Source organism: Staurois parvus, unplaced genomic scaffold (assembly GCF_062004578.1).
Source record: "Staurois parvus isolate SC_StPar_1 unplaced genomic scaffold, SC_StPar_1.0 ptg000786l, whole genome shotgun sequence".
Classification (NCBI taxonomy): domain Eukaryota; kingdom Metazoa; phylum Chordata; class Amphibia; order Anura; family Ranidae; genus Staurois; species Staurois parvus.
Window position 1 is genome coordinate 476,333 of NW_028318582.1, and position 24,408 is coordinate 500,740.

General features: G+C 45.4%; 1 protein-coding gene across 1 annotated transcript in view; it reads left to right on the forward strand.

Moving 5' to 3' along the window:
• Window positions 1-2,977: 2,977 nt before the first annotated feature.
• KANK4 (KN motif and ankyrin repeat domains 4) overlaps window positions 2,978-24,408 on the forward strand; it is a 146,199-nt gene continuing 124,768 nt past the window's right edge. The window contains exons 1-2 of the mRNA XM_089654667.1: window positions 2,978-3,080; window positions 12,242-12,319. Of these exons, the coding sequence (XP_089510793.1) occupies window positions 12,304-12,319 (16 nt within the window). The 5' untranslated portion in view covers window positions 2,978-3,080; window positions 12,242-12,303. The remainder of the gene's footprint in view (window positions 3,081-12,241; window positions 12,320-24,408) is intronic.

Genomic DNA, 24,408 nt, shown 5'->3' on the forward strand with positions numbered 1-24,408 from the left:
CCATGTATAATACATAAGGGGGGATATAATCATCATCTATAATACATAAGGGGGGGATATGATCTCCATGTATAATACATAAGGGGGATATGATCTCCATGTATAATACATAAGGGGGGATATGATCACCATGTATATTACATAAGGGGGATATGATCTCCATGTATAATACATAAGGGGGGATATGATCTCCATGTATAATACATAAGGGGGAATATGATCTCCATGTATAATACATAAGGGGGGGATATGATCACCATGTATAATACATAAGGGGGGGATATGATCTCCATGTATAATACATAAGGGGGGGATATGATCTCCATGTATAATACATAAGGGGGGGATATGATCTCCATGTATAATACATAAGGGGGGGATATGATCTCCATGTATAATACATAAGGGGGGATATGATCTCCATGTATAATACATAAGGGGGGATATGATATCCATGTATAATACATAAGGGGGGATATGATCTCCATGTATAATACATAAGGGGGGAATGATCACCATGTATAATACATAAGGATCAGGGCTGCTCTGTGCAAAACCATTGGGCACTCAGATCGAGGGAGGATCCAGGAGTGTCAGGGTGGGACCCAAGAAGAGGAGGATCAGGACTGCTCTGTGCAAAACCATTGGGCACTCAGATCGGGGGAGGATCCAGGAGTGTTGGGGTGGGACCCAAGAAGAGGAGGGTCAGGGCTGCTCTGTGCAAAACCATTGGGCACTCAGATCGGGGGAGGATCCAGGAGTGTTAGGGTGGGACCCAAGAAGAGGAGGGTCAGGGCTGCTCTGTGCAAAACCATTGGGCACTCAGATTGGGGGAGGATCCAGTAGTATTAGGGTGGGACCCAAGAAGAGGAGGGTCAGGGCTGCTCTGTGCAAAAGCAGCTTTTTTAAAGATTAAAAAAATCAAGCCTTTAGTATTACATTAACCCTTTAGGCTAGGTTCACACCTATGCAGGTTGCATTTTAGCCATTTCTGCATTGCATCTTGCGTTTTTGCCACATTTTTGATGCATTTTGCAGGAGGTTTTTTGTCATTTTTTTTTCTTGTTGCTAGACAGATTTAAAACACAAAACACATCAAAAAGGCATGAAAACGCACGACATGCTTTTCTGCAGCATTTCCATTGAAGTCTATAGAACCAAAAACGCAACTTTTTGCGTTGAATAAAGTCCCTGACCCTTTCCAAAAAACGCAGCGGGTGAAAACGCGGAGATGTGAACATGTCCCATAGGAAATCATGTTAAATGGACTGTACTGTGTTTCTGCAGAAAAGCAAAATGCTGTGGAAAATGCTTAGGTGGGAACCTAGGGTTAAGAAAAAAAAAGTATTCTAAAAATATATAATATATAAAAAATAAATAATTAAAAAAAAATAAAAAATATATATATATATAATTATTTTTTTTTTTTTATATATTATATATTTTTAGAATACTTTTTTTTTCTTAACCCTAGGTTCCCACCTAAGCGTTTTCCGCAGCATTTTGAGAGAGAGAGAGATATAAAGAGATCGATATATAGAGATAGATAGATAGATAGATAATAAATATTTATTTTTAAATAAATGTTGCGCTCATAATTAATGTTAATAATGTGTGTCAGCTTATACTCTATTATAAATACTGCGAATTAAAACATAATAAATGTGAAAAAATCAATAAGTGCCACCTAAATATATTACTCAAAAAACAAATTTATAAAAACTAAATAACATCTCTGGTGAAAAATAAATGGTGACAATCCCAATTAAAAAAACAATTTTGTGATCCAAAAATAAATATAAAGTGGATTAATAAACAAAGAAAGTCTCTGGTGATGAAGAAATAGTGACAATCCCAATATTGAAAATAAAGTGATCCAAAATATATCGTTGGCTTTGGATGGATTGTCAATATTTGGATCCCTTTATATTATAATAGAGTATAAGTTGATACCAGGGGCAATCTGACCATTTGGAAACTCGGGCACTGCCCGAGGGCCTGGGGTCAGTAGGGGGCCCCAGGAGATGCCTAAGGTACCTTTTTCATAGGCTTTTTTGAGTTTGGGCAAGGACACAGGGGCCCCATGATCCCCTATTGCCCAGGGGCCCCATGAGTTGTCAGTCTGCCCCTGGTTGATACACATTTATTAACATTAATTAGAAGCACAACATTTATTTATTTATTTCAGGTACTTATATAGCACTGTCAATTTACGCAGCACTTTACATATATATTGTACATTCACATCAGTCCCTAACCCTCAAGGGGCGTACAATCTAAGGTCCCTAACTCACATTCATACATACACATACTAGGGACAATTTAGACAGGATCCAATGAACCTACCAGCATGTCTTTGGAGTGTGGGAGGAAACCAGAGCACCCGGGGGAAACCCACGCAGGCACAGGGAGAACATGCAAACTCCATGCAGGTGGCACCATGGTCGGGAATCGAACCCATGACCCATTTACTGCAAGGCAGCTGTGCTAACCACTAAGCCACTGTGCCGCCCTTTATTTATTTTCTTTTTATACACACATTGAGGATGTGATTAATGGCAGCAAACCTTCTCAAATTATAATAAATAGCTCACAAGTATTTAATTTATTTCAATATATATTTATTTTGTTTTGTTGAGGGGGGGGGGGAAGGAGTAAGATGATGCAAAGTGGTTGACCGTGATGGGTTTATCCTTTAATGCTGCAAATGCAGTGGCAATTTGGGGAAAAAAAATACATTTTAATGAGTTTCCTATAGATTTTCCTCTACGAATAGCTTGTATTTTACTAGTAGGGTTATATTCTGTGTCTGTTTTCCATACAAACATTGCTTACCAGCCTTCAGTAGTACTGTAGCTCTGTCTATATATTACTTTCTCCCGAAAAAAGAAAATCTTTTATTTGCGTAGCGCTGAAGGTCACTGGTCACCTGACAGAGCCTGTTAATTGGGAGAACACACATAACAGGCTCTTGTACACAGTCCCCCCCCCACCACCCCCTTCGCACAATACATTGACTTGCCATGGTATCATCTGTATCCGCGAGGGTGACGGAAAAAAGTCTTTTCCCGGCCATGAAGGTAGGAGAATGGCAATATCAGAAGGCATTTTATAATTTTCCTGAAAATGTGATTTGTCTGTTTCCCACCACGGATCCCCTTCCCCTCTCCGCTCCTAAACTGACTGCATTGCAGACGAAAGCAGGCAGCCTGGAGCGCGGCGAGGGCTGCGAGAGTGTTAATGAGCAGTTGTTAATGTGTTTTTCTTTCTCTTTTTTTTTCTTCCTTTGCCTCATTTTAGACTAGATTATACATTCGTTGGCACACGGGGCAAGTAATTGCATCTCATTTCTTCTTTCAGTCTCTTTTATGTGGGCTCGTTATATATGCTATGCTAATTTTTGATGGTCTACTTATGTGGCAGCAGGTATAGCGTGTTACCCTGAATATCCTGAATATCCTACGTGTCGATCCTCGGGGGGGGGGGGGGTTGATATTGCAACATGACACAATGTATCTGTCGGCACAAAAAGTTGATCAATATTCATTGACTCCTTTCAGCTGCATTGTTATGGAAGACTCGGCAAGCGTGGACTCTGTCATCGAACATGCGTGTGGCTTTCCAACACAGGTGCAGCTGAAATCTATAATACACAATATTAATTATAGCGTGTCAGGCTTCCAAGGAAGATGAGGTTGTTTTTTATGTCAATGCCGCAAGGCTCGCCGGGGTTGTGCGATCGCATTGGTGCAGATTTGTATCAAAAGGATAATGCTGGTTTCTGCTGAAGGGGCCTAGGTATGGCCCCCGGTTCACATATCTGCGGCAGTGCGGGCCACGTTTTGCGTGGACACGAGAGCCCATTCATTTGAATGAACTACGGTGCCCAAGGGAAGATGTCCCTGTGCGTCTTCGGAAAACGCAGCCCTCATGGGAACCTCTGTTCCCAGTACGGTTGTCATTCCGAGTGTGGGCCGCGTTTTGCGCGGGCACAAGAGCCCATTCACTCAAATGGACTCCAGTGCCTTGCCCCTGGTTCACATCTCTGCGGCCATGTGGGCCACGTTTTGCACGGGCACGAGAGCCCATTCATTTGAATGGACTACCGTGCCCGTGACACGCAAGGAAAGAAGTCCCTGCACTTCTTCGGAAAACGCAGCCCTCATGGGAACCTCTGTTCCCAGTACGGTTGTGATTCCCAGTGTGGGCCGCGTTTTGCGTGGGCACAAGAGCCCATTCATTTGAAAGGACTCCCGTGCATCGCCCCTGGTTCACATCTATGCAGCCGTGCAGGCCACGTTTTGCATGGACACGAGAGCCCATTCATTTGAATGAACTACGGTGCCCAAGGGAAGATGTCCCTGTGCGTCTTCGGAAAACGCAGACCTCATGGGAACCTCTGTTCCCAGTACGGTTGTGATTCCCAGTGTGGGCCGCATTTTGCGCGGGCACAAGAGCCCATTCATTTGAATGGACTCCCGTGCCTCACCCCTGGTTCACATCTATGCAGCCGTGCGGGCCGCGTTTTGCACGGGCACAAGAGCCCATTCATTTGAATGGACTCCCGTGCCTGTGACACGCAAGGCAAGAAGTCCCTGCACTTCTTTGGAAAACGCAGCCCGCACGGGAACCTCGGTTCTCAGTACGGTTGTGTTTCCCAGTGCGGGGGGTGTGCCATTAGAAGTAATGGCACCCGACCGCAGGTTCTTCAGCAATTCTCTGTGCGGGTGGTGCAGCTGCACAGATTTTTGTGCGGATCCACAGCGGCACCACCCACACAGATGTGAACCTAGAGTTATGGAAGAAATCACTGCGCTTCCTCGGAAAACGCAGTTCAAATATCCGCAGCCGTGCGGGCAATGTTTTGCACGGGCACGAGAGCCCATTCATTTGAATGGACTGCCGTGCCCGTGACACGCAAGGAAAGAAGTCCCTGCACTTCTTTGGAAAACGCAGCCCTCATGGGAACCTCTGTTTCCAGTACGGTTGTGATTCCCAGTGTGGGCTGCGTTTTGCACAGACATAAGAGCCCATTAATTTGATTGGACTCCCGTGCCTCACCCCCGGTTCACATCTATGCGGCCGTGCGGGCCGCGTTTTGCACGGGCACGAGAGCATATTCATTTGAATGGACTCCCGTGCCCGTGACACGCAAGGCAAGAAGTCCCTGCACTTCTTTGGAAAACGCAGCCCTCATGGCAACCTTGGTTCTCAGTTCGGTTGTGCTTTCCAGTGCGGGCGGCGTGCCATTAGAACTAATAGCACCTGACCACAGGTTCTTCAGCAATTCTTTGTGCGGGTGGTGCAGCTGCACGGATTTTCGTGCGGATCCGCAGCGGCCCCACCCACACAGATGTGAACCTAGGGTTATGGAAGAAATCTCTGCGCTTCCTCGGAAAACGCAGTTCAAATATCCACGACCGTGCAGGCAGCGTTTTGCACGGGCACGAGGGCCCATTCATTTCAATGGACTCCCGTGCCTCGCCCCTGGTTCACATCTATGCGGCCATGCGGGCCGCGTTTTGCACGGGCACGAGAGCCCATTCATTTCAATGGACTCCCGTGCCCGTGACACGCAAGGCAAGAAGTCCCTGCACTTCTTTGGAAAACGCAGCCCGCATGGGAACCTCGGTTCTCAGTACGGTTGTGTTTCCCAGTGCGGGCGGCGTGCCATTAGAACTAATAGCAACTGACCGCAGGTTATTCAGCAATTCTTTGCGCGGGTGGTGCAGCTGCACGGATTTTCATGCGGATCCGCAGCGGCACCACCCACACAGATGTGAACCTAGGCTTATGGAAGAAATCCCTGCGCTTCCTCGGAAAACGCAGTTCAAATATCCGCGGCCGTGCGGGCAGCGTTTTGCACGGGCACGAGAGCCCATTCATTTGAATGGACTCCCATGCCCGTGACACGCAGGGAAGAAGTCCCCGCACTTCTTTGGAAAACGCAGCCCTCATGGGAACCTCGGTTCCCAGTATGGTTGCATTTTCCAGTGCAGGCGGCGTGCCATTAGAAGTAATGGCACCCAACCTTGGGTCCGCATTCCTTTGTGTGGGTGGTGCGGCTGCACGGATTTTTGTGTTGATCCGCAGCGGCACCACCCGCATTGATGTGAACCTAGCCAGAAGGTCTATGAAATACCTGCCTTTTATTTTGTAGGGTTTTTTTTGCCCAATTTTATTGCTATGTTTTGCAGTTTGTAAAACTTTGACACGTAAAGTCTGGGATTTGGGAAGTTGGGGAAAAAAAAAAAGGATGAGAATAGATAAAAAATGCCACAATGAGAGAAGTTCCCTATGTGGGACAAAAATAATGACAGCAGGTTTAAAGCAATGTAAATTGTTGGCTGTTCCAGCAACTGTGCAAAAAAAATGGCAACCATCCCAACATGATCAACATGTATAATACATAAGGGGGATATGATCTCCATGTATAATACATAAGGGGGGATATGATCTCCATGTATAATACATAAGGGGGGATATGATCACCATGTATAATACATAAGGGGGGGATATGATCTCCATGTATAATACATAAGGGGGTGATATGATCTCCATGTATAATACATAAGGGGGGGATATGATCTCCATGTATAATACATAAGGGGGGATATGATCTCCATGTATAATACATAAGGGGGATATGATCTCCATGTATAATACATAAGGGGGGATATGATCTCCATGTATAATACATAAGGGGGATATGATCACCATGTATAATACGTAAAGGGGGATATGATCTCCATGTATAATACATAAGGGGGGGATATGATCTCCATGTATAATACATAAGGGGGGATATGATCTCCATGTATAATACATAAGGGGGATATGATCTCCATGTATAATACATAAGGGGGATATGATCTCCATGTATAATACATAAGGGGGGATATGATCTCCATGTATAATACATAAGGGGGGATATGATCACCATGTATAATACATAAGGGGGGGATATGATCTCCATGTATAATACATAAGGGGGTGATATGATCTCCATGTATAATACATAAGGGGGGGATATGATCTCCATGTATAATACATAAGGGGGATATGATCTCCATGTATAATACATAAGGGGGGATATGATCTCCATGTATAATACATAAGGGGGATATGATCACCATGTATAATACGTAAAGGGGGATATGATCTCCATGTATAATACATAAGGGGGATATGATCTCCATGTATAATACATAAGGGGGGGGATATGATCTCCATGTATAATACATAAGGGGGGATATGATCTCCATGTATAATACACAAGGGGGGGGGTATGATCTCCATGTATAATACACAAGGGGGGGATATGATCTCCATGTATAATACACAAGGGGGGATATGATCTCCATGTATAATACACAAGGGGGGATATGATCTCCATGTATAATACATCAGTGGTTCATATAGTGAACTCGGTGTAGTTATTCACCCTGAGGTCATCACAGAGGACAAGGGGGCGCTCTTTATGTCTGGACGAAAAGAAATTTAATCTCCAAACATGGAAAGGTTTCTTCACAGTAAGAGCTGTGAAAATGTGGAATAGACTCCCTCAAGAGTTGGTTGTGGCCAGCTCAGTGGATTGCTGTAGGAAAGTCCTGGATTCTTTCTTGGATACACAGAATATAACTGGATATAACATTTATAGGTAAAGTTGATCCAGGGAATATCCGATTGCCTCTCGGGGGGATCAGGAAATAATTTTTTCCCTGCTGTTTTTTTGCCTTCTTCTGGATCAACTGTGGGTGTAGGATTATAACTTTTTTTTTTTTTTTGTGGTTGAACTAGATGGGCATTTTTTTTTTTTTTTTCAGCCAGACTAACTATGTAACTAGCCTTTACAGAAAGAAGCACATGGAAGGGCAACGCACATCACGAGCAAACAAAAGATTTCCCAGAACATTTACCAGTCACCCTGGCTGAATCGACCCTGTCTAACTATATTTGCAAATATATGCGTAAGCCGCAGTGCCCGCGTCAAGGGACCTCTGTGTACTGCGGTCCTAACTCTAGAATTTTCAAAGTCTCCATAGTTGGCGAACATATAATAATGGATAGATTATGGGCAGGTGTGCCTGGAGGGAGCCCCTCCTTAAAGGCACAGGATGTGATGCCCAGCAATAGCACAATGGCAGCGAAGGCGTCCAGTGCATTGCCTGACCAATTCAACCAACTGCACCAAAAATGGCAACTGCCCCAACCTAGAACTTGCCTTTACAACAAGGTGCACATTGAAGGACAATGCACATCTCAAGCAAACAAAATATTTCCCAGCATACTTGCCAGCCTGCCTGCCTGCCTGCCTGCAGAACAACCGAATAGACCCAAAGCTGCTTTCTATTTTGTCGTTTAATATGCTATTTTTCATTTTTTTTTTGTTTTTATGTTTCAGTGGAGTTCCGCTTTAACCGCTTACCCACCGCCGTATAGCAGATATACTGCTACATGGCGGCACAGGTGCACAAAATCACGTATATATACGTGGCCGCGGATGTCAATCACCGGGTCCCAGCCGGTGATTACCCAACGACGCCCGGTGATTACCAACAATGATGGGGAGGAAGACTGCCCGCCGCAGTCCTGCTAAAAGTTGCTGATCACCGCAATTACTAGTAGTAAAAAAAAAAAACAACTCGTTTTTTTTCTCACCATTTTGTAGCTATAACTTTCAGATACACCAATTAATTTACGCGTATTGGGATTTTTTTTAGCAAAGGCATGTTGCAGAATAAATTTTGGCTTAAATTTATGACAAAATTTGATTTTTTTCAAAATTTTTTACTGGACATGTTTAATAGCAAAAAGTCCAAAATATTGTTTTTTTTCTCAAATTGTCGGTCTTTTTTGGTTATAGCACAAAAAATTAAAACCGCACAGGCGATCAAATACCACCAAAAGAAAGCTCAATTCATGGGAAAAAAGGATGCAAATTTCTTGTGGGTGTGCGGCATTGCATGACCGCGCAATTGTCAGTTAAAGTAACGAAGCGGCGTAACACAAAAAATGGCCTGGTCAAGAAGTGGGGGTAAATCCTCCAGAGGACGAGGGGTTAAAAACCTGTGCCGGGTACCATAGTACATCTGGAGGGTCTGGTATTGCATGTGTGGTTGTGTCACTCTGGTCTTGGCATTGCACACTGTACGCCTCTGACTCAGAGAATGATGTTTCTTGTAAAGCACAATTGGAAATGCTGGCAGTACGCATTCAGACCTGTGTGTTTCCTTGACCTTGTTATGTTCATTTATTCTGCTGAATACATCAGAGGTGACAAATTCACCACCCAAGTCAGTGTGACATGTGGGGGCTGCTTAGCTGTTGAATGAAGGCTGCATAACCCCGGACAAGATGTCACAAACGCACTCACTGCGCCTGGAACAGGCTGTTCTACCTACTTTGCTTTATTTATTTATTTTTTTAGACGTAACCGTTATTTCCATACAATTAGGCACCTGTGAAGCATTTTATTGCAGGCTTTACTCCTGGCTGGAAAAGATTTGTAGGTGGAAGCTATCAGGACAAACTGGTATTCTGTTGGCTGCGTTTATTGGAGTCAGAAGTCTTGGCTCTTAAAATATAACCATCGCATCACGTGGGCTCAGCCAGGGAGGACAAAGCCAATCAATTCTCCGGGAACAAATGTAATCATGGATAAAAAGTGGAGGAAAGAAATGCTGTTGCCTTCAGCATCCACTTAGGGTCCTTACAGACGGGCGTTCCATTTTTTTCATCAGTTCATCAGTTTTCAAAGAAAAAACAGATCAGTTTACATCCGTTTTTTTTCATCCGTTTTCACCCATGTATAGTTGTGTTCAAAATAATAGCAGTCAGACATCACTAACCGGATCAATCACTGTTTTTGGTAGAAATGATATTTCTACATGGCAAATAATTTCCTAGCAGGTGTAGTAGAATAATAGAAATCCAACAGACCCAACAGTCATGACATGCATGCTGCTGATTCTGTGTCATTGAATCACTCATTGAAAGGGGCGTGTTCAAAATAATAGCAGTGTGGAGTTCTATTAGTGAGGTCATTCATTCTTTGAAAAACAGGTGGCAATTATTGCCCTTATTTAAGGAAGGAAGGCAGCAAATGTTGGACATGCTGGTTACAGTGCATTTCGCTCTGAAATTCTGAGGAAAATGGGTCGTTCCAGACATTGTTAAGAAGAACAGCGTACCTTGATTAAAAAGTTGATTGGAGAGGGGAAAACATATAAAGAAGTGCAGAAAATGATCGGCTGCTCAGCTAAAATGATCGCAAATGCTTTAAAATGGCAACCAAAACCTGAAAGACGTGGAAGAAAGCGAAAAACTACTATTGGAATGGATAGAAGAATAGCCAAAATGGCGCGGACTCAGCCAACAATCAGCTCCAGGAAGATGAAAGAAGGTGTGACGTTCCCTGTGAGGACTGTTACAATTAGAAGACACCTATGTGAAGCCAAGCTATCTGCAAGAAGCCCCCACAAAGTCCCACTGTTGGAAAAGAGACGTGCTGAAGAGGTTACAATTTGCCAAAGAGCACATTGACTGCCCTAAAGAGAAATGGCGCAACATTTTGTGGACTGATGAAAGTAAGATTGTTCTTTTTGGGTCTAGTGGGCGGAGAAAGTTTGTCAGACGACCCCCAAACACTGAATTCAAGCCACAGTACACTGTGAAGACAGTGAAGCATGGTGGTGCAAGCATCATGATATGGGGATGTTTCTCATACTACGGTGTTGGGCCTATTTATCGCATACCAGGGATCATGGATCAGTTTGAATACATCAGAATACTTGAAGAGGTCATGCTGCCTTATGCTGAAGAGGAAATGCCCTTGAAATGGGCGTTCCAACAAGACAACGACCCCAAACACACCAGTAAACGTGCAACATCTTGGTTCCAGACCAACAAGATTGACGTTATGGAGTGGCCAGCCCAATCCCCGGATCTTAATCCAATAGAAAACTTGTGGGGTGACATCAAAAATGCAGTTTCTGAGGCAAAACCAAGAAATAGAGAAGAACTGTGGAATGTAGTCCAATCATCCTGGGCTGGAATACCTGATCACAGGGGCCAGAAGTTGGGGGACTCCATGCAACACAGATGTACAGCAGTTCTCAGAAACAGTGCGACTACAACCAAATATTCATGAAGTCATTCAAAGGAAAGCAAAATCTTCAAACATTTGTCAGTTTATATAGTGAATGTTTGAGTTTGTAAAGAAGAATACAAACACTGCGATTTTTTTTGAACCGTCTAATATTCACTTTTCTTCAATTTTTTTCGAGGAACAACACAAATTTGATGTATTTTTCTTCATGTTTTGATTTGGAATAGAATGTGTCGTGTTCCCAATGCATTTGTGTGGATGGAAATAAAAGCTATTAGAAGGATTTTGAGCTTTATTCACTTTTTTCAACACACTGCTATTATTTTGAACACAACTGTACATCCATTTGTCGCCTGTTCTGTTTTCTTGGTTTTTTTTTTTTACGGAAGAAAAATAGGGTTTTCATCCATTCAAAAAAAGAGATGTTAATAGATAAGGTCTGGGTTTTTTTTCATCAGTTCAGTCATGTTTTTTCAAAGAAAAACGGATCAGTTTACATCCGTTTTTCATCCACTTACATCTGTTTTTCATCCGTTTACACCAGTTTTTCACCCGTTCTGTGTTTTTTTTTTTTTTTAGGAAGAAAAATAGGGTTTTCTTCCGTTCAAAAAAGCCGATGTTAACAGATACGGACATTATCGGATGTAAACAGATGATTATCTGTTTACATCTGCTAGTCCATAGAAATACTAGAAATACACAGGTGTCCATTTTTCATCCGTAAATGGACAGATGAAGAATGGACATACGGAACGCCTGTGTGAAAGGGACCTTAGAGTTCAGCTGTCATTTCTCTACTGAAAGGTTGAAATGTTATGGCTCGCTCAGGGGCGGACTGAAAACTCATGGGGCCCCCAGGCAATAGGGAATCATGGGGCCCCTGTGTCCTTGCCCAAACTCAAAAAAGCCTATGAAAAAGGTACCAGGGGCATCTCATGGGGCCCCCTACTGACCCCGGGCCCTCAGGCAGTGCCTGAGTTTCCAAATGGTCAGTCTGCCCCTGGGCTCGCTGTGGCTAACCCTGGACCTGGGAAGAAGTGTGCCGGTGTTGTCCACAGAAACCAATAGGAGAATGTACGAAGGCTCTCATAGAACAGGCATTTTAACAAAACTTTATTTTTATTCTTCTAGGTTTGATACCGCCTGCCGTGGATGAAGATTCTTAATTAATCTTGTGGCAATACAGCTCAAATATGGAGACAACAAATGGTATGTGGAATTAGTTTTTGTTTGTAAAAGGAATGTTGTCATAATGGAAAAAATGTACATATAAAATATTGTTCATTGCAAGAAAATGGGATTAAAGCTGAACTCCAGGCAAATGGCAAAATACACAAATGGAATACTGTATAAATGAGGGCTGTTTTGCTTGCCAAAGGATTTGTATTTTTGCCTACCAAGTACTGAGATTTAACGATCACAGTAGGGATGGAGGGGCGGCTTGATAGGTTGAATTTCAAAATCAATGGCGGCACCATCGCATTACAAAACGCACAAAATTTTTCTTAAGAAAATTTGTTTGGAATTCGATCCATGTATGGCCTGCAGAAGTTAAAGCTGAAAAAGCTCTAAGTGAGTTTAAGTAGCACCTTAATCAGCCGCAGAACCTGTGTACTTAACCTCTTGGTGTCGGCCGAACGCAAATGTGCGGCCTCCCGGCGTCTGGGCCTAGACGCTGAGCGGCCGCACATTTGCGTTCTATTAAAAAAAAAAACAAATGTGCTGAGAGCGCGCGCTCTGCGTTTCACGTTTGGTACTCACGCAAAGGTCCCGATCTCCTCTTTCGATCGGGACCTTTCCCAATCATGTGACCGCTGTGACAGCGAATCATGGTGGCCACATGACCCTAAAACCCCGCCCCACCTCCCGGCTTCTGAAACCCTTAAAGGGCCGGGAGGCGCCGGCGCCAAGGGGTTAATATGTGTTCAGGTTTAAAGGGATGAGGTGGCCAGCCTACAGTGGTGCTTTGCTTTACGGCCATGGCAGAATTTTAGAATTTCAGATTTATACCCACTTTCAAGTGACCATGGCGCTCTGAAAGCACCCCCAACTGTGTGCATTGCAAATATTGGTTCAAGGCACCGCGTGTTATGGATGGTTCAAGGCATTTAGCCCTGGTTCATACTGTGCGGGAATCTCATCTGTTCCTGCACTCGCAACCACCCGCAGCCGAATCGCTCTGCTCTTACAAGACACGCGGGGCTGCCATTCATTCTGGGTGGAACCCCATGCAAAGGTTTTCCACCGCATCCCATACCATCTGATAATCTGAACACATATTAATGACACAGGCTCTGAGGTTAATTTAATGCAGATAAGGCACCAAGTGAGTTTAATTACTACATTAATCAGCCACAGAACCTGTCATTAACCCCTTCATGCCTAAGGGTAAAACAAATCTTCATGCCTAAGCACAATTTTGCAACGTTAACATGCGTTAGTAAAACTGTCCATCGTATTATTATTATTATTATTATACAGGATTTATATAGCACCAACAGTTCACTCAGCGCTGTACATTACAATGGGAGACAGTACATGAGACAATACAATAACAATACAATGCGATACATGAGGGGTTCGAGGGCCCTGCTCCTTGGAGCTTACAATCTAGGAGGGAGGGGATAGTGGTACGGGAGGAATAGCTGTGGGGGATGGGGTGGTAGGAAGAGTGGAGGAGGTCGGCAATTATCAGGGGGCAGGATAGTCTTCCCTGAAGAGGTGGGTTTTCAGGGTGCGCCTAAAGGTGAGGAGAGTAGGTGATAGTCTGATGGATTGGGGTAGGGAGTTCCAGAGGATGGGTGAGGCTCTGGAGAAGTCCTGGAGGCGAGTATGGGAGGAGGAGACCAGGGAACTAGAGAGAAGGAGGTCTTGTGAGGAGCGGAGAGTACAGGTTGGGTGGTATTTGGATATCAGGTCGGTGATGTAGTTTGGGGCAGAATTATGGACAGCTTTGTACGTTAATGTTAGCATTTTGAATTTGATCTGTTGGGCAATCAGAAGCCAGTGGAGGGAATGACAGAGGGGGGTGGCGGAAACAGAGCGGTTGGTAAGGTGGATGAGTCTGACTGCAGTATTCAGGATCGACTGAAGCAGGGATAGCCTGTGTTGGGGTAGGCCGGCGAGGAGGGAGTTGCAGTAGTTGAGTCGTGATATGATGAGGTAGTGGATGAGCTGCTTAGTGGTTTCTGGGGTTAGGAACGGTCATATTTTGGAGATGTTGCAGAGGTGAAGTCTACATGAGTTTGTCAGTGGTTGGACCTGGGGCTGGAAAGACAGATTGGAGTCTAGGATGACACCTAGTACTCTGGCTTGCGGGGAGGGACTAATGGTGGCATTGTTGGTCGTGATGGAGAAGTTGGGGGGGGGGGAACACTAGGAGCTCGGATTTGGAGAGGTTCAGTTTGAGGAAGTAGAGTGACATCCAGTATGTCGTTCAGAAGGCTAGTGATTCTGGCGGAGACTGAAGGGGTGAGGTGGGGGGGTCGACAGATTTGCGTGTCGTCGGCATAGATATGGTAGTTGAAGCCGTGGGAGTGTATGAGTTGGCCAAGGGAGGAAGCGTAGATGGAGAAAAGAAGGGGCCCGAGGACAGAACCTTGAGGAACCCCAACAGAGAGGGGGAGCGAGGGGGAGGTGGCAGCGTTATAGGTAACACAGAAGGAGCGTTGTGATAGGAAGAGAGCCAGGAGAGAGTGGAGTCTCTGAGGCCAAGGTATCATCACAACTACTTTGTACATCCAGGTGAATTATACAAATTGGGCTTTCATTTGGTGGTAAATGGTAATGGATATCTCCTGATTTTTTTTTTTCTATTATCAAAGGAAAACTGTCCCAAAATAGTAAAAAAAAAATATATATATTTTTTTAAATTTAGCTGTGTGTTTCTCGTTACTGCCATAACCTACCACCAAAGAACAACCCAAAATAAATTTTCCAGCTCTTGACGAACGCAGCGATACCATATATGTGTATGTTGTTTGTACCTCTAGTGCAGCCCAGAAACAATAGTGTGCATTTTGGTTTTTTTTTTTTTTTACCTAAAGCACACTGACACTAATGCAGGCCATAGACGGTTCGTTTATCGGCAGATTTTTCACCCGAAAGAATAATCGGCCGATTTTCGCACTATTAGTCGGGCAATGGCATCGGCCGATTTTACCAGTTCCTCCTCATTTCTTTTATCAGTCATGCTGGAAAATTTGGGAAAAATGGCCAAAATTCGCAATCATTGGTGGCAACAGAACGACCGATGGTTCGTTTATCGGCCGATTTTTTTTTTTGTCCGAAAATCTAAACGTCTATGGCCTGCATAACTGACACTGATACCAATTACAAAAAAAAAAACCCTGACCTTGACCTAAACACTACCCTAGCACTGAACTAGATCAAACCTTGATCTAGGTATTTTTTCTTTAAAATATTTAAAAATAAAATAAAAAATATTTCTTTTTTTTTTAACAAACAGTTTTTCCCCCTCTATACCAGGAGTTAGAAAGATACAATGTATTTCTCTCCTCCATTCATACAGAGTAAAAAAAAAAAACAAGGGGGGTCGGGCTGTACAGTGACTGATCATTGTGATAGCCAATCAGAGGCTATCACAGCGATCATGTGATCTGGAATTGGGAGTCCTGGTTCCCGATCGTTAGAATGGGACCCGGGGCTCTCAGTGACAACCCGGTCTTTGTGCTTGGAGCGCGCTGTGCGCAAATATGCGGCCCCACGGAAAAAAGCCCAGTTCTGTGAGGCTGCATATTTGTGTGATGTCGGCGTCAAGGGGTTAATATGTGTTCGGTTTTAAAGGGATGAGGTGGCAATCCTACCACGCATCTCAGCCCAAAAGTGCTTTTGTGGGTGTGGGAACCGCAGGGAAATTACATGGTCAAAAAGACTGTGCGATTTACCCTGTGGCCATGTTTTTATGAAAAACGCAGGCACGGCAGCCCATTCGAATGAATGTGGAAAATAAGTTTTGGTGCTGCGAGAAGACAATTGCTCAGTGGTATGACAATAAGTAAAGTTACAACAGAACATCGATCAGTACTGAATAGTCAAGTCCATAAGATTATTATTATTATACAGTATTTATATAGCGCCAAAAGGTTTGCTCAGCGCTGTACATTATAGTGGGGGACAGAACATGAGACAATACTTAACAATTCAATACACGAGGGGTTCGAGGGCCCTGCTCCTTGGAGCTTACAATCTAGGAGGGAGGGGATGGTGGTACAGAAGGATATAGCTGTGGGGGATGGAGTGGTAGGAGGAGTGGAGGAGATCGACAATTAGGTGAGGGCGGGGTAGGCTTCCCTAAAGAGATGGGTTTTCAGGGTGCGCCTAAAGGTGAGGAGGGTAGGTGACAGTCTGATGGATTGGGGTAGTGAGTTCCAGAGGATGGGGGAAGACCTGGAGAAGTCCTGCAGTCGGGAGTGGGAGGAGGAGACCAGAGAATTGGAGAGTAGGAGATCTTGTGAGGACGGGTTGGGTGGTATTTGGGTATCAGGTCAGTGAGGTAGTTTGGGGCAGCGTTATGAATGGCTTTGTATGTCTGTGTTAGTAGAGCCAGTAGAGGGGGGTAGAGCCAGTAGAGGGGGGTGGAGCCAGTGGAGGGAATTACAGAGGGGGGTGGCAGATGTGGAGCGGTTGGTAAGGTGGATGAGTCTGGCCGCTGAGTTCAGGATAGACTGAAGCGGGGATAGTCTGCGATGACGTAGGCCGGTGAGGAGGGAGTTGCAGTAGTCCAGACGTGAGATAATAATGGAGTGAACGAGTAGTTTAGTAGTGTCTGGGGTTAGGAACGAACATATTTTAGAGATGTTGCCGGGTTGGAGCCTGCATCAATTTGCAAGCGATTGGACATGGGGTTGGAAGGACAGATTGGAGTCTAGAATGACACCTAGTACTCTGGCTTGCGGGGTGGGACTGATGGTAACGTTGTTGGTTGTGATGGAATGGTTGGGGGGGGCACGGGCTGGGGGGAAAACTAGGAGCTCGGTTTTGGAAAGGTTTAATTTGAGGAAATGGAGTGACATCCAGTCTGATATGTCGTTCAGTAGGCAGGTGATTAGGGCAGAGACTGAAGGGGTGAGGTGGGGGGTAGAGAGGAATATTTGGGTGTCATTGGTGTAGAGGTGGTAGTTGAAGCCATGGGAGTGTACCAGTTGGCCAAGGGAGGAGGTGTAGATGGAGAAGAGAAGGGGCCCGAGGACAGAGCCTTGGGGAACCCCAACAGAGGGGGGGGGGGAGATGGACGCTAAAGGTGTCAGCTCCCCATAGAGTGAAGCAAACTCTGTAGAAATATAAAGGAACCCAAGGGGGCGCCACCTAAGTGCAGTATGTTAAAAGTATTTATTCCTGTAAGCTGTGACGTTGGCATCAAGGGGTTAATATGTGTTCGGTTTTAAAGGGATGGACACTAAAACTGTAAGCTCCCCATACGGTGAAGCAGACTCTGTAGAAATATAAAGGATCCAAGGGGGCGCCTCCTAAGTGCAGTATGTTAAAAATATTTATTTATAAAATGGCCAAATAGCTACTCACTAGAAGGTACACAGATGAGGCGTTTGGGCATGTCCTCTATAGGGTAAGTGCTGTGGCCAGAGGTTTCCAATATGGAGTGGAGTACCTGTCAGCAGTCGGCGGTGGACGCTGTAACCAGCGTGGAACGCAAGGAAGTCCAGAACCAAGGCACAGCCAATAGGGATGTGTGGACAAGTCAGGTGGTATGTCAGAATAGAACCTGTTCCTGCTGGTTATTTTAATAAAGAGAGTATTATTTAGCACCTCGATGTGCGGCATCCCTGGTGCTGATACGATGAATTTATTCGGTGGAGACAAGCCAGCACCTGAGATGTCGTTGTGGAGTGAGGAGCCTGATCTTGCCTGGAGCGGCATGTGAAATATTTGACGTTGGATAGATTTTTTCTGTTTGCATCTAAAAATAAATGTAATAACGTCTGAACAATATGCAGAGCTGTATTACGCTGTGCCCGGAGTTCTGACTTAATAGGACCCTTAGCGACCCTGAAAGCCGCACTGAGCTCTGTTTTTTATGATCGATCCCTATGCCCATAGAGTACAAAGTAAGAGGGTCGCTTAATGATCCCCATCCACAATATCAGTGCTTGCATGTATTGGAAACGTACTCTGTAGCTTAAAAATGAATAAAGATTCATCTTCGGATCCTTTCACACGGGGTGTTCCATTTTTTTTTTAGGGCTCGTTCACACGGACGTTCCGATCGAGTCTACCTCCCCGTTTTTAAGGTGGACCCGATCGGAACCTCCATTCTTCTCTATGGAGCGGCGGATGTAAACGGACATACTCGTCAACATCCGATCCGCCAAATTGGGACGGAGGGGGAACCAATTCCCCTTCCGTCTGTTGGATGGGGTTGGATGAAAACGGACAGGTGGTCCATTTTCATCCGACTGTTTACATCCATTTTTCATCTGTTTTGTTTTTTTTACCAGAACAAAAATAGGCCTGTGATCCGTTTAAAGGGAAAAAAAAACAAACAAAGATGTTGATGGATGTAAACAAATGATCATCTGTTTACATCGATCTTTCCGTAAAGATTCATCGATGTCTGTTTTTCATCCGTCTACAGATGAACTGGTAGTCCATTGAGGACTACAAGCTGACAGCCGCTAAGGCTGCCGGGACTCTCTCAGAATGATGTGAGTGGGTGACACTGCTGACCACGTTTTTTAGAATTTGACAACTAGCGGGGGAGGGGGAGAAATCCCTGCTAGCTGTCAAAGCAGGGATGGGGGGGGGGATCGGGGCGTGGTCAGATCGTTACACCCTGAATATGGGTGTAACCAGGGGCGGACTGACAACTCATGGGGCCCCCGGGCAATAGGGGAGCATGGGGCCTCGTGTCCTCACCCACACTCAAAAAAGCCTAAGAAAAAGGTACCAGGGGCATCTCATGGGGCCCCCTACTGACCCCAAACCCTTGGACAGTGCCCAATTTCCAAATGGTCAGTCCGCCCCTGGGTGTAACATGTTACGGAAGATGAACGTAAACTTTAAGCGCACCCTCAAAACCCACCTCTTCAGGGAAGCCTACCCCACCCTCTGCTAATTGCCGACCTCCTCCACTCTTCCTACCACTCCATCCCCCACAGCTATCTCCTCCTGTGCCACCATCCCCTCCCTCCTAGATTGTAAGCTCCAAGGAGCAGGGCCCTCGAACCCCTCGTGTATCGAATTGTATTGTTATTGTACTGTCGCATGTTCTGTCCCCCATTATAATGTACAGCGCTGAGCGAACTATTGGCGCTTTATAAATACTGTATAATAATAATAATAAATGATACAATTTGCGGTGGAAGGAAACAGAATCGCTTGATTCCCTCATCTGCACAATCAGCCTGGGTTCACACTGATGTGGTGCAGGAATCCCAAGGGCGGACTGACCATTTGGAAACTTGGGCACTGCCGACGGCCCGTGGTCAGTAGGGGGCCCAATGAGATGCCCCTGGTACCTTTTTTCATAGGCTTTTTTGAGTTTGGGCAAGGACACAGGGGCCCCATGATCCCCTATTGCCCCATGAGTTGTCAGTCCGCCCCTGTGCAGGACCCTTTTTTGGTCCACGCTAGAATCCAATCTCATACACTGCTGAGCTAAACCACTCCGGAGGGAAGATGCAAACGGACACTTGAAATGCCTTTCATACTTCTCATGAATTAATGTCTCAATCCTCCAAAGGTGATACTCTTGCGTTGGGCAGAAGCTGATGTGCTACGGCATGCTCTGGTGGTCCTGGATGACAAAATGTTTCCACACTCTGGCATCCATGGAGTTCTTTTTGTAAATGAACCTTAAAAACATAAACCAAACCACAATTTATTATCATTAAAATAAACAGTCGTATTTAAATGTTGCATTCATCACATACCAGGAATGCTATCTTGGTTCTTGGTATAAAAAAAGAAAATCCACAAGTCTACAAATCTGGTGTTCTTTATTTAGGTTTAGTGTTTACAATAAATGCTTCCCTCGTGGTTCTGTTCATTGACATACGACGTATATGATGATTTCACAGTAATGTATTTGTAGAGGTAGGTGACATGACTTACAGAATACCTTATGTCTGTTTTTTTGTGGTTTTTAAAAACAGCTACTAATCATCTACACACAAATAGACGTGCAGAATGAAAACACTTACTTTGTTTATTAAATGATTTTGTTTAGTTAAAATCGTTAAATTAGTTTAATTCGTTGTTGGAATTCATTTAGTTTTGTTTATTCATTTTCGAATTTGGACAAATTTAATTTAATTTGACCGAATCGAAAAGTATCAAATTCTAATTTTAATTTATTCTATTCGAATTTCAGAAGATGGTTATATTCCGCCTATCGTGAGTGTCCCTGGAAGCCGCATGTTGCGGATTGCCATGAATTGCCCTTATTGTGCGCTCAGACCACCCTTGTCATGAACTGCCCCTATTGCGCGCTCAGACCACCCTTGTCATGAACTGCCCCTATTGTGTGCTCAGACCACCCTTGTCATGAACTGTCCCTATTGTGCGCTCAGACCACCCTTGTCATGAACTGCCCCTATTGTGCGCTGAGACCACCCTTGTCCTGAACTGCCCCTATTGTGTGCTCAGACCACCCTTGTCATGAACTGTCCCTATTGTGCGCTCAGACCACCCTTGTCATGAACTGTCCCTATTGTGTGCTGAGACCACCCTTGTCCTGAACTGTCCCTATTGTGTGCTCAGACCACCCTTGTCCTGAACTGCCCCTATTGTGTGCTCAGACCACCCTTGTCATGAACTGCCCCTATTGTGCGCTCAGACCACCCTTGTCATGAACTGTCCCTATTGTGCGCTCAGACCACCCTTGTCCTGAACTGCCCCTATTGTGCGCTCAGACCACCGTTGTCCTGAACTGCCCCTATTGTGCACTGAGACCACCCTTGTCATGAACTGTCCCTATTGTGCCCTCAGACCACCCTTGTCCTGAACTGCCCCTATTGTGCGCTCAGACCACCCTTTTTCTGAACTGCCCCTATTGTGCATTTAGACCACCCTTGTCATGAACTGCCCCTATTGTGCGCTCAGACCACCCTTGTCATGAACTGCCCCTATTGTGTGCTCAGAGCACCCCTGCCCTGAACTGCCCCTATTGTGCGCTGAGACCACCCTTGTCCTGAACTGCCCCTATTGTGCGCTCAGACCACCCTTGTCCTGAACTGCCCCTATTGTGCGCTCAGACCACCCTTGTCATGAACTGCCCCTATTGTACGCTCAGACCACCCTTGTCATGAACTGTCCCTATTGTGCGCTGAGACCACCCTTGTCATGAACTGTCCCTATTGTGCGCTCAGACCACCCTTGTCCTGAACTGCCCCTATTGTGCGCTCAGACCCCCCTTGTCATGAACTGTCCCTACTGTGCGCTCAGACCACCCTTGTCATGAACTGCCCCTATTGTGCGCTCAGACCACCCTTGTCATGAACTGTCCCTATTGTGCGCTGAGACCACCCTTGTCATGAACTGTCCCTATTGTGCGCTGAGACCACCCTTGTCATGAACTGTCCCTATTGTGTGCTGAGACCACCCTTGTCATGAACTGGTCTATTCGAATTTCAGAAGACGGTTATGTTCATTCTGTTTCATTCTATTTTTTTCTATTCTTTTATTTTCTATTTGAATTTCAGAAGACGGTTATATCCGTTCTGTTTTATTTTATTTTTGACTATTATTTTCTATTATATTCTTTTATAGTCTATTCAATGCTATTCCTTTTTTTTTGCTATTTTATTCTTGTTTTTCTAAACCAATTTTGTTTTCGAATTTGATTCAAATTTCAGGCAAACTGTTGTAATTCAGAAATTTGGATACGTCCAAATCTCTGAATAATGAAAATTCACCTGAATTTCGATTTGGAACTAAAGAAACCACACATGTCTATACACAACATAATAAATGGATAGCTAAGGAGATAGGCAATAGTATGCACTTATTCTGCACTGCGTGTGTGATTTTGTCCAGCAGACTGACAACTCATGGGGCCCCCGGGCAATAGGGGATCATGGGGCCCCTGTGTCCTTGCCCAAACTCAAAAAAGCCTATGAAAAAGGTACCAGGGACATCTCATGGGGCCCACTACTGACCCCGGGCCCTCGGGTAGTGCCCGAGTTTCCAAATGATCAGTCTGCCCCTGATAGTATATATCATGCAATGGCCCTTGCGACTGAAAACGAGTGATGATTGCAAATCTGCCCTAATTGATATAAAAATGCAAAGTGTCTCTAAGGCACATTTTATGTCTGCGGTCCACCTGTTTTTCAGCAGACGCGATCGGAAACTCTGAGCGTCCAGATGTAAACGGACCTGCGTCTGTTTACATCCAATTACCTGTGAGTCTGTCCAGATCTGAAAAAAAAAATGGAAAAAGCCTGTGTCCTTTTCTTTATTTTTGGACCAAAGAGTGACAGATTTGAGGTAGTCTGATGTAAACAGACGCAGGACCATTTATATCCAGCCACCCATAGATCTAACATGGGACAGACAAGCTCTGTTTTTTTTTAATGCAGCAGAAATACAAATGGACACGGATGTTGCAAAGCTGACATCCATTAGGTTCTGCTCCGATTCAGCGGGTAATCTGTTCGCGGATCCCCTGCTGATCAGACTGGGTGTTTGCCTGTGTGTGGAGGACATAATAATGAACCGCTGGCTCTGAAGAAGGGAGCGTGTCTGCCAAAACGTGTAACCCTTTGAGGTTGAGGGGCCATTTGGGCTGTGTGATGCCATGCAGTGCTGGAGTGAAATATTATGAGATACTGTGTCTGTTCTAGCAGCACATTTGTGAGTATGGTTTGTTGTGTACTTTGGCCAATAAAGGTTTTTGGTAATGCACTAGACCAGGAATGGGCAAACTACGGCCCGGCGGACCTTTTAATCCGGCCTGCGGAGCGTGATACAAAAAAAAAACAGCCAGGGCAGGCAAACATTTGCATCATTCAGCGCGCTCAAATGCAATGATTGGCCAGTCTCGCTGCCACTCACATCCTGATAGCCAGTGATTGGCTGTCAGGATGTGTGTAGGCGGGGCAGCGTGACGAACGTGAGGGGAGCTAGGCTCCTCTCACAGTCAGCCCTGAAGACCGGAACGGCGCGGGAGCACGGCGAGAGGAACGCGTGGAGCAAAGGTAAGTAAAATTTTAATTTAATTTATATTCACACATACACATCATTCATCTACTCTTGGTCCGGCCCCCGGGTCCAATATATGAACCCATTGTGACCCTCAAGTCAAAAAGTTTGCCCACCCCTGCACTAGACATTTGCACCCTCCTGTATGTCTCTTTCACACTTACTTCTCCAGATTTCCAGGGCAGCAACAGTGGAGCATTCCTATTATTATTATTATACAGGATTTATATAGTAGCAACAGTTTGCTCAGCGCTTTACAATATAACAGAAGACAATTCAGCAACAATACAGTTGTCAGGGATCGCCGCGACGCTGGTCCCGGCGCAGGCGCAGTGCGCCGTCTCATGCGGGGATGTAGGCACTAGGTCCCGGCCAGCCGCCGCGACGGAGTCCGCGCATGCGCACTAGCATTCGCGGGTGCGTGTCGGGCACCAATGACAGCGCAGGGCGCGGTATTTAAATCCCCCCTGTGCTGTCACTAGTTGTCGAATGGTCTTTCCCTGCTACCTGTGTTTCTGAACCTGTATTGTGAGTATTATTGACCCGGATTGCCTGACCTTGCTGACTTCTCCTATCCTGACCCCTGGCTTGCCTGACCTCGCTCCTGAATGCCCCTCTATAGATCTGACCTCCTGTTACTGACCTGGAGTGTGACCCGACCATTCTCTGCCTGCTGCTTTGTACCGCACCGACCCCCTGGCTACCGACTCGGCTTGTCTGACTGTGCACTTGCTCATCCATCCGTCCATCCCACTGGGATCTCCCGGTTTCCTCACATCGGGCTCTCACCCTGCGGGAGCCTCTGGCGGACTCCTCTACCACTGGTGGGTGTACCCGGTAGTCGCGACCTGGTCTCGGTACACTCCAAGTCCATCCCCATCATCAGGGGCTCTGGTGAACAAGTGATCCGGGACTTAGACTCCGCGCTCTGGGGAAACCTGATCAGTGGGCTGCTAGAGGTGCCGCCAGGTGGTCCCTTACAACAGTTCAATACAAGAGGGTTAGGAGGGCCTGATCCTGGGAGCTTACAATCTAAGAGGGAGGGGCTAGTGGTACAAAAGGTAATTGTCACGATCGCAAGATCGCCGCCACCAACATGTGACAATCCCACGATCGTG